The sequence below is a fragment of the Cetorhinus maximus genome, chromosome 8 (genome assembly GCF_964194155.1).
Source record: "Cetorhinus maximus chromosome 8, sCetMax3.hap1.1, whole genome shotgun sequence".
NCBI lineage: Eukaryota > Metazoa > Chordata > Chondrichthyes > Lamniformes > Cetorhinidae > Cetorhinus > Cetorhinus maximus.
Window position 1 is genome coordinate 97,975,191 of NC_135886.1, and position 10,761 is coordinate 97,985,951.

The 10,761-nt window shown below is 42.6% G+C and overlaps 1 protein-coding gene across 1 annotated transcript; it reads right to left on the reverse strand.

Annotated features, from left to right (window-relative positions):
• Positions 1 to 2,987: 2,987 nt before the first annotated feature.
• On the reverse strand, positions 2,988 to 7,343 carry cysltr1 (cysteinyl leukotriene receptor 1). The gene has a single exon (XM_078547292.1). It carries the CDS (start codon positions 7,308 to 7,310, stop codon positions 6,204 to 6,206), a length of 1,107 nt encoding a protein of 368 aa, XP_078403418.1. The 5' UTR covers positions 7,311 to 7,343; the 3' UTR covers positions 2,988 to 6,203.
• Between the last annotated feature and the right edge of the window lie 3,418 nt (positions 7,344 to 10,761).

A 10,761-nucleotide genomic window follows, 5' to 3' on the forward strand; every position in this document is an offset into this window, starting at 1 on the left:
AGCAGACAATGAACCAAGGACCTACCTTCAGGCAGAGCACACATGAATGGATTAATATGACCCATTCTCATAATAAGATTTAGCTGAACAAATATATTAGGCTCAAGAACACAGGGATATTGTTCACTAAATTAATCAAGAAGGATACCAGCTTGATTTCTTTATTCTAGGCCCTGGTTAATCTCTTTGCAATTTGCACACAAATGTTAGATACAAACCAGCAATAAGGTGTCCCCATGATGTATCATATTATTGTACAAAGGAAAAACTGGCAGTTATACAGTGCCTTTCACAATCTCAAATTGTCCCATACATTTTCATTGCCGCTGAAATGTAATCACTGCTGTAATGTAAGGAATTTCTCTCCGCACTGAACAAGGACTGAATCTTATCAACATGCTTCCTGCTGAAATGGTGGGACGATTAGCGGGTTGGGAATCTGAGGCCCTTTAACTGAGCCATGGCAATAGCTTCCTGCTTCTGAGTTCCCCACACAATTAGGGAGGCTGGGCGAGATGATGCTGGGTTTGAAAGGAAGAATTTCTCATTGAAGGGATCCTGACATGGGCTACAAGGGCTTGGCTGCATATGGATTTTTGAGACTGCAACAACCCCAGGAATGGAGAGGAGACCTGGGAAGGCTGCTCCCTAGGCCTTTCACTGTTACCTGGTGTTCCTGTTGTGGGATCTGAGGGGCGGCAGTGAGGTGATTATCGTAAGGGTGGGAGGAAGAGGACACCTCTTCAAGCAAGCAGTCGTGGTTGAAAGTGAGAAGTGTGGTTTCTCCAACTTGGAGACAGTGCACCAAGAGGATCCACGACCTCAGGAGGGTGGGAAAGATGAGTGGCAGAACTCGTTCAGTTGCCAAACCCCACACTCTGACTTCCCCCAGCATTCTCCTGCACAGCAATCCTTGGGACAACACACCTAGGTTGCAGCTCCACTAATTACCATATCTCTCCAGGCACCTCAAAACCCCATGTGAACACCTAACACTCACACTTACCCTCACCCCTTTGCCCTCCCACGCCTCGCAATCACCCTCCACAAATTTTGTTCCTCCCTCCCAACATGCACAACACTTAGCTTTCTCTCCTTGCAGAAGAGAGGGCTCTATTTGGCAAGAGGCAGAGAACCAGGGTGGGGTTGGTGGGGGTATGTTAGCTATCCAGTGATAGGCATCTTGTTGTCCCCTGACAATGCTAGGAAGGAGGTCTTGTTCCAGAGGCTGCAGATGTCAGCAACAAATGGCTGTGAAAACCTGAGCCTCATGAGGCACTGTTACTCACGCATGTCAAAAGTGCTGATCCTCTGCCTGTAGATCCTGCACTGGGATTCTTGCCTTGGAGCTGAATCTCTGTGTCCATCTCCTTTGTCCTCATAGACAGATGGATGAGGAGAGGACAGCTGCTGCTGGTGTTGCTTCTGCTGCTGACATTCATGTCAGTGTTGGCGTCCTTCTTGTTCCTCATCAGAGATGCATTGTAAAGCTGAATAAGCTGCTCCACGCTATGGTGTAAGCTGATAGCAGGGCAGTAGCATTGAGGTGAGTGAATTGCAAGACAGATTAAGTGACTTCCAAGAAATTGTCAATCACCTGTCATGCAGTGAAAGCACTCTCTGGGAGGGAGTGCTGTGAGCAAGAGAAGAAGTCCTTTCCCCTGAACATGACCGCTGTCCCCTGACTTTAACCCTAATTCCTGCAGAAAAACTCGCTTACCTTGACTGTCCTTGATATCAAGGTAGCACTTAACCAAGTGTGGCATCAAGGAGCCATAGAAAAATTGGAATCAATAGGAATCAGAGGGAAAACAATCCCCTGGCTGGAGTCATACCTAGCACAAAGGAAGATGGTTGTGGTTTTTGGAGGTCAATCATCTCAGTTCCAGGACATCACTGCAGGAGCTCCTCAGTATAGTGTCCTAGGCCCAACTATCTTTACCTGCTTCATCAATGACCTTTCTTCCATCACAAGATCAGAAGTGGGGATGTTTGCAGATGATTGCACCATTCAGCAATTCCTCAGATACTGAAGCAGTCCATGTCCAATTGAACAAAACTTGCACAATATCCAGGTTTGGGCTGACAAGTGACAAGTAACATTTGTACCACACAAGTGCCAAGCAATGACCATCTTCAACAAGAGAGAATCTAACCGTCACCTCTTGACATTCAATGGCATTACCATCGCTGAATCCCCCACTATCAACATCCGTTGAATAGCCATATAAATACTGTGGCTACAAGTGCAGGTCAGAGGCTAGGAATCCTGTGCGAGTAACTCACTTCCTGACTATCCACTATCTACAAGGCACAAGTCAGGAGTTTGATGGAATACTCTCCACTTGTTTGGATGAGTACAGCTCCAACAACACTCAAGAAGCTGGACACCATCCAGGACAAAGCAGCTCACTTAATTGACACCCCACCCACAACCTTCAAAGTTCACTCCCTCCACCACTGATGCACAGCAGCAGCAGTGTGTCCAATTTACATGATGCACTGCAGGAACTCACCAAGGCTCCTTAGACAGCACCTTCCAAATCCACAACTGCTCCCATCTGGAAGGACAAGGGCAGCAGACACATGGGAACATCACCACCTGGAAGTTCCCCTCCAAGCCACTCACCATCCTAACTTGGAAATATATCGCCGATCCTTCATTGTCAAAATCCAGGAATTCCCTCCCTAACAGCACTGTGAGTGTACCTATGCCACAGAGACTGCAGCGGTTCAAGAAGGCAGCTCACCAACACCTTCTCAAAGGCTATTAGGGATGGGCAATAAATGCCTGCCTAGCCAACGACACCCACATCTCATGAATGAATAAAAAAAGTGCCCCATTGTCACATTTCCAATCACGTTGGTATCGTCGAGTACAGCCAAGTGGCCTTTCCTCAGAAACTGGATAAGGTCAGTCATACAGAACAGCACTGACCCAGTGACCGAGACAGCCTCTCAGTCAAGAGAATTTGCAGGTGCAAACATGGTGAGAAAAAATTCATTTATTATTTCCTGCTGTAGAAAGCTGAATATGAAATAAGGACAAATGGTGAAACTTGCTTCTTGTTTCATGATAACAATACCATTTAAGGAATATAAAAATAGAACCTTCTGACATTATAAGTCAACATAACAAAGTTATGGTTGGTGTTCCTCCAACACTATTGCACCAACCAAAAAAAATTATTGAGAAATTAGCTAACATAAGCAGAAATACACACTTCACATTCTGATGTGTTGAATTTACAGTGAGCACAAAGTGATGCTATAGACAAAAGAATTATGATACACGGTCGTTTATAAAGGAACCTGTTTTGTAATTATTCCTTTTAACCTTTTGGCTTTCCTAATTACTTGCCCCTTAACTAGTCAACATGAAATGACGTTTCTCTATCATGTTTATATTACACGCCTTCGTGGGGAGGTATCACATGAGACACAAGGTGATGGAGATAAAGACATAATTGACCGGCACTTCCTGTTATGTCTCACCTAACGTGGGTTCTACCAGTGGAATCCCTGACCCCCATGGACCTTCTCCAAAATCAAAGGCATCCACAACCAGAAATGTGAAGGGTAATTTTAATTTAACTTGCTGGGTGGGCAAACCATGGGGTCGGCTGGACATCCAACGTTACTCTCTATTGGATGTGAAACCAATGTAGCACCCAATCTCACCAGCTTCCCGATGGGGTGGGCTAGTGGATGCAATAAGTATGATTTTTTGAGCATGCCTTAACGTATATAGTCACATTTGCTTTGATCCTGTTGCTGATTCTCTGAATCCACTCAGTGTTGCGATGAATAGAACTGAGAGGACAAGCAATCTCACATCGGCTAACTGTTCCACATATAAATGTGCCAGCTCTTTACTTTTAGTTCAAGTTTGCCTGCTACATCAATTTAAGTCAGTGCATTTTGATTTTCAATGTTCTAATTAATTTGTATAAATATCAAGATGAGTTTACCAACAGATCTTGGTGTTCCATTTTGGGCTCATTCACCAATGGTGGAATAGTGCTGGGAATAATTATCTTGAAACCTCCAGGTCCAAATAATTTTAATGAGACAAAACAGCGAGGAAGAAATATGAATGCAAATAGAACTATATTGCCTGGTTGCAAGGACTGGAATGCAAGTGCTTGTGAGCCACATTTTGGAGCCCCTGACAGTGAGGTATAATTCTCTCAATTACAAAGAAAGGGATTAACTTTACTAGCTTTATGTTTGTTCATGTGAATTAATACCTTGTTGACAGCGAGCAGTGTACGCTATGGAAATTATGTTTGAAGTTACATCGATCATTTGTACAAGTTCTAGCAGCACTAACAGAATGGCGAGAAATTTAGTTTACATTTCCTGCAGACCTTTAGGAAAAAGCTGGGCAGATTTCTGAGAGAGGAGATCAGCCTGAGTTACAGACGGTAGATTTGGGGAGTCAGGATGAATTATACTAATGGGCCACCTCGGTCTCTGAGATATTTGCTTGATTTCCTTCAGGCTTTGGAGAGGAATTTTGCAGAGTTTTTCTGATATTGGATACTGGTTGCTTTGCCAGGAGACCTGATGACAGAGGGGTGGGTTGGTGGCACATCTGGGGAGCACCACGTCTGGATGGGGTGGGCTTGATGAGTCATGTGATCTTTTCCACTCCATTCATATTTATATGGCTCCCTTAATTTAAAAATAAATGCTCCAAGGCATTTAAAAAAGGGTTAAAAAAAAGTATCTCTGAAGGAGCAGTAATCTTCATCAGTACTGCAATATATTTTACAAAGAGTTTTCAAAATATTCTAATAAATTCCTCTTCCTACCCCCACACCATCTTATCTATTCCTTTTCCCCCAAAGTCTGAGCCTTGGAAAATTTAACGTTAATATGCCCTGAACAGCATAAATTCTCAGTAAAATGCAATACACGCCTGTGTCATTTGGCAATGGCTTCATGAGAATGGGTTGGAACCTGTATTTGTTTTGTTTATAGGTGGAGAAAAGCTGTCAGATACATCGCAATTAAATCATATGCTTATCACTTAATTTTGTATTTTAACAAAATTGAAGGAATGAGCATTTGAAAAATCAAGCCCACTTCTTCTGGCAACAACAACTCCTTTTTCTTAATCTCCACTTTTCTTTGTCTTGCCACTTTTTTCCTCATGAATGTTTCTCGGCTTTCTTGCTCCCCTGAAGGGTGCAGTTCCATGAGTGATAGATGTTCTCCAGCACTTGCCCAGGTGGACATTATTCAAGCGTAATTGTCAGCAGATCATTTGATTGTGAGAGGGCATCACAGTCGAGACCCAATGCTAAACAAATGCACTTCCCAGGGGAATTTGATGAATGGGTAGCTGAAGTGCATTGTAACATTCCGAGCACTACCTTGGCTGAGATCAGTTAACTTAAACACAGAAAAGTGATTCAACTTGGAAACTTTTTGCTCTGTATGGCCCATCTACTCATTTATTAAACTTGGTGAGGCCTCATGATTCCTTAATCTTCAATTTGGCTGACTGTTGGGGCAACAAGCAATCCTTCATAATTAACCCTATAACCTTGAATCTTGCAGTCAGCTGGGGAGCTCCTCGGATCCTTCATCAAGGATTTAATCAATGATTCTGGTAACCTGTCCAGCATTTTGAGGAGGAAACAACTCCTTTATTGATTTTGTCTGAGGCTTGTTAAACCTAAACGTGTGCCCCCAAGCTCTCTCAGAGACCTCTCAGAGTTTTAAAGAATTAGATTATATCCCCTCTTTAAGTGCTGGGACACTGTGCACATTAGCTTAATTAATCTCTAAATCATGGAATCATTGGTACCAACCCTTTTGAACCAAATCAAAGTCCATTGTAATGTCAAGAGCCCCAATAAATCTGATCAGTAATCTATACATAAAATATCCACTTCAAATTATAGTCGGATGCTTTTCAGATACATTCTACATATATGTGTGTTTGTAAACCAACAAAAAGATTTTTTTCATGGAGACAGTGGCCCTTTGAAGAATTATGAATATTCATCTTTTGAATACTGCAGTGAGTTACAACAAAGTTTTTAAAAAATTACAATAACACCACAATCAGAAAGTTCCTTTTACATTTGGTTTCTACACATTGAATCTAGGCATTTAAGCGAGTTTGGTTCACAATTGTTTTGTGTGATGGCAACACTCTGCTGGCGGAAGATATTCCACATTTGAAAGGCTCAGTCCTTTTCCATGTACCTTGCCGTTTCGTTGCTGTTGCTTCCATTTATGTGAGCAGGATTGAAAGGATCTTCATCAGATTTATTTGGTTCAACACGCATTAACGAGCGCTTCTTTTTGTTTGACAGTTGATTGCTTGAGACGGAGGATTTTCTAGATAAAGAGATTGTGAGTCTTCGTCTAAAGTTCTCCCCAGAGAAGAAGTACAAGAGCGGGTCAAAGCAGGTATTGGCAGCTGCCAGACAGAGCGTGACAACTACTGACTTCTGCATGTAAATAATGTCATCGCAGTTCCGCCCCCCCTTCTGCAAGGAATGCAGGTGTACTGTACGCTGGATGTGATATGGCATGAAGCTGATCAGGAAAGCACCTAACACAATTATGATTAGATGGATTGCTCTTTGACGCGATGCTTTTTTCTTGTTAATAGCTGCTGTGCTTTTCAATAATGTCCTTATAATAAATATGTAACAAATAAGAATGATGAGGAATGGCAGGATGAAGCCTAAAACCAGCGAAACATAGTTCATAATCAAAAGGTTTCTCATACTTTTACTGGTCCCATTTTTTGGAGGTTCAAAGCACTTTGTTTTATTTCTATAGGTGTGAGAGCCTGAAAGCAGGAATGGGCTACTAGTAAGGGTGACAAAAATCCATATCATGGCACAGACTATCTTGGCCTTCTTAACATTCACCATTCTCATGTTCATTACGGGGAACACAATGGCCAGGAAACGACTGAAACTCATGGCAGTCATGAAATAAATGCTGCAGTACAGATTGACATAGAGAGAATAAGAGCTGATTCTGCACAAGAAGTCCCCAAAAATCCATTTGCCTTTGGAAGCGTAGTAAACCACACGCAAAGGCAAGGTGCAAACACACAGCATGTCCGACACTGCCAGGTTGAGCATGTAGACGTTGAAGGCCGTCCTCTGCTTGAAAGTTTTCACAAGTACGAACAGAGCAAATGCATTTCCTGAGAAGCCCACAACAAAGACAAAGGAGTACACTGTAGAATAGACTTGATTTCGGAAATCGTCAATCTTTGGACATGAATAGTTATTTGAAAAGTTAGTTGGGTATGATATTATTCTTCCAGCCATTTTCGAAGATTTTGTTGGAAGGAAATGTCTTCAGAATCTACACAGGACAAAAAGATGAAAAACAATTAATGCAATGGAACCTGACTACCACAACTGTGCATCTATCTTAATGGTTAACAGGATCTTGAACCTTAAAAACTTGTCTGTTTGGAATATCTGTCTGCAAAGGCAAAATTGAGTTGTCTATCAGATGAATATTATGGTAATTTTTTTCTGAAACTGCATTTAGGCAGCACATTGTATTATGGGAGTGCAGTCATTTCTTAGTTTCAAAGAATAAGATTGCTTGCAGTTAGCCACACTTGCATTTATGCAGCACATTTAAAGTAGCAAAATGTCTTAAAGTGATGTAGAAGAGAGGGTGTCATCTCATATTGAGCAGCAATTGGGTGAAAAGTTAGAGGAAGTAATAGAAGGTGAAGTCAAAGAGGTAGGCTTTTTAAAGAAGGCTTTTGAAAAATGGGAGGGATGATGCCAAACAGATGGGTTGAGAATAGAGTTGAGAGAATTCCAACTGGGGCTATTACATTTAGAGACATCTAAGGTTAATTAGAGTTTACATGCTGTTTGGGGCATTCTGAGGTGTACTACATGCTAACTGCAAATTTGCAACTCCTTCAATTCTGGGGGATAGAGGCAGGCAGATTATCAGGATCATTACATTTTGATACTTAAAAAATGAGTTGTAATTGGTTGCTGGTTAAGAATATGTTTGAAACAATTAGGCACAGGTGTGACACTGCAGTGAGATGGATTTGCTACAGGACTTTTATACACACACATAACGTGCACACACCATGCATGTGTCAAGTTAATCTGGCAATAAGCCTCATTGTTTTGTACTTCACAATTCCATTAGACCATTTATATAAACTACACTGTGATCTTCAAGTCAGAAGCTGAAGCTGGATGAGCGATGTTCTAGTAAGAAAGTGGTTTAAATTAATCTTATTGGCCAGCCAGCCAGCAGGGTGTCTACACAGCGTGTTAAGGAAACAATTTATAAAAAGACCCTCTGTCACTGTGCAAGGACTTGTGAATTTGAAAGTACCACTTTTATTGAGTTCTCTGTCATTTTGTTTTTGCAAGTCTCTGCTATTTTAGGTGACTACACTTTGATGGTTTATGCATGAAAGCTTTTCATTTAACCATCTGATAGCTATCAATATCACACCTCTGACCACAGTTTTCCTGTGATTTGTAATTGAACAATTACAACCAAGAAATTCTCTTAACTTTCCAACTTGTGCAATCCTGGATAATTATTGTTGGCAGGATTTTCAATCTGTGGGTACCGTCTGTGTTTTTATTTTTGTTTTTATCCCAGCTTTTTGTTTTTATCTCTGTGGGTACCTAGCCTGATTCTATAATGTTTACACACTAGGAATCAGTGCATAGTCAGGATAAGAATCAGGAAAGCAAGCTGACTTAAACAAAAACAAAAATACTGGAAAACCCCAGCAGTTTTAGCAAACTAAGCAAGCTGACTTGTTTTCTGCCTATCCAGGTGCCTATCTGCCTAACCTGCCTATCTGCTAAGTCACTTTGTGGCAGTCCCAGCAGCTGAGATCATCTTGTGCTTCATTCAACAGGGGTGTACTTGGTTCTTGGACTATCTGAATGGCTCAGTTTCACCTCATTAATCCAATGAAATACCAAGGCAGATAATGGCCTACATGAAAAAAAAATGCTGGTTGCTTGGCGAAGGCAGTGGCATAGTGGTAATGTCACTGGCCTAAAGCAGAGGCCTAGGCTAATTCCCTGGAGACATGGGTTCAAATTCCACCACAGCGATTTGATTAAAAAATCTAGAATTTAAAAGCAGCTAATCTCAGTAATGGGGACTTCTATGTTTTTGGTTATCAGGTTTACTTTGTCCAGCGAATGCTAACTGCGCCCTTGATGTTAACACATTAGTTGGTACTTGAAACAATATAGGCAGAGAACTGTTAACAGAACAAACACTGGTGGTTTATTGGAACTAAGAATACAACACTAACACCATGTGTGCTTCTTCAATCACCTCCAGCTCCAGACTTACAGTTACCCAAGAAGCTCGTGCTGTGTAGCGATTGGTCAATATAGTCACATGGTCGACTAACTACATTCTCTTAAAGGTACATAGCACTTCACTATACCACAAGGACCATGACAAAAACCTACCTGGTTCACTAATGCCCGTCAGGAAGGAAATCTGCCATCCACCCCATTTGGCCTACAAGCCCTAGACACACAGCAATGTGGTTGATTCTTAACTCCCCTAGCAAGCTACTCAGTTGCATCAAACTGCTACAGAAAAGTTAAAAAAGAATGAAACCAGGCGAGCCACCTGGCATTGACCGAGGCACTGGATATGATAATGGAACACCCAGCCCTGTCAACCCTGCAAAGTCCTCCTTACTAGCATCTGATGGCTTTGACCAAAATTGGGAGAGCATTCCCTGAACCAGCATCACCATCCTTTTCCCACAGACCAGAAGTGGCAGCACAGTGGTATACAGTTGGGAGGCAGTTGCTTGGGGGTTCTCAACATTGTATTCAGATCCCATGAAGTCTCGTGGCCTCAGGTCAAACATGGGCAAGGCAACCTCCTAGATTAACACCTATTGCCTCCCTCTGCTCTCCCTAGCCCGCCCCCCCAACCTCCTCTCAGCTGAACACCACTTGGAAGGCACTGAGGATGGCAAGGGCACAGAATGCACTCTCGGTGGGGAGCATCAGTGCCCATCACCGAGCTGGCTGAGTCCTAAGGACATAGCTGCTAGACTGGATCTGTGGCAGGTGGTGAGGGAGCAAACAGGGAAAAACCTACTTGGCCTCATCCTCACCAATATACCTGTCATAGATGCATTTGTCCATGACAGGATTTGAAGGAGTGTCCACTGAACAGTCCTTGTGAAGACAAAATCCCATCTTCACATCGCGGATACCCCCTATTGTGTTATGTGGCATTAACACAGTGCTAAACAGGAAAGATTTCCAACAGATCTAGTGACTCAAACTGGGCATCCATGAGGTGCTGTGGGCCATCAGCAGCAGCAGAATTCTACTCGAACACAATCTATAACCTCATGGCCCAGCATATTCCCCACTCTACTATTACCATTAAGCTGGGGGAGCAATCCTGATTCAATGAAGAGTGCAGGAGGGTATGCCAGGAGCAACGCTAGGCATACCTAAAAATGAGGTATCATCCTGGTGAAGCTACAACACAGGACTGCATACATGCCAAACAGCAGCGTAAGCAGCATGTGATAAACAGAGCTAAGCGATCCCACAACCAACGGATCATATCTAAACTCTGCAGTCATGACACATCCAGTTGTGAATGGTGGTGGACAATTAAACAACTCACTGGAGGAGGAGGAGGCTCCACAAATATCCCTGTCCTCAACGATGGAGCAGCCCAGCACATTAGTGCAAAAGACAATGCTGAAGGCGTTCGCAACAA

Excerpts from the sequence above, each read along its gene's own strand:
- cysltr1 (XM_078547292.1), bottom strand. The coding sequence starts at position 7,310 with ATGGCTGGAAGAATAATATCATACCCAACTAACTTTTCAAATAACTAT.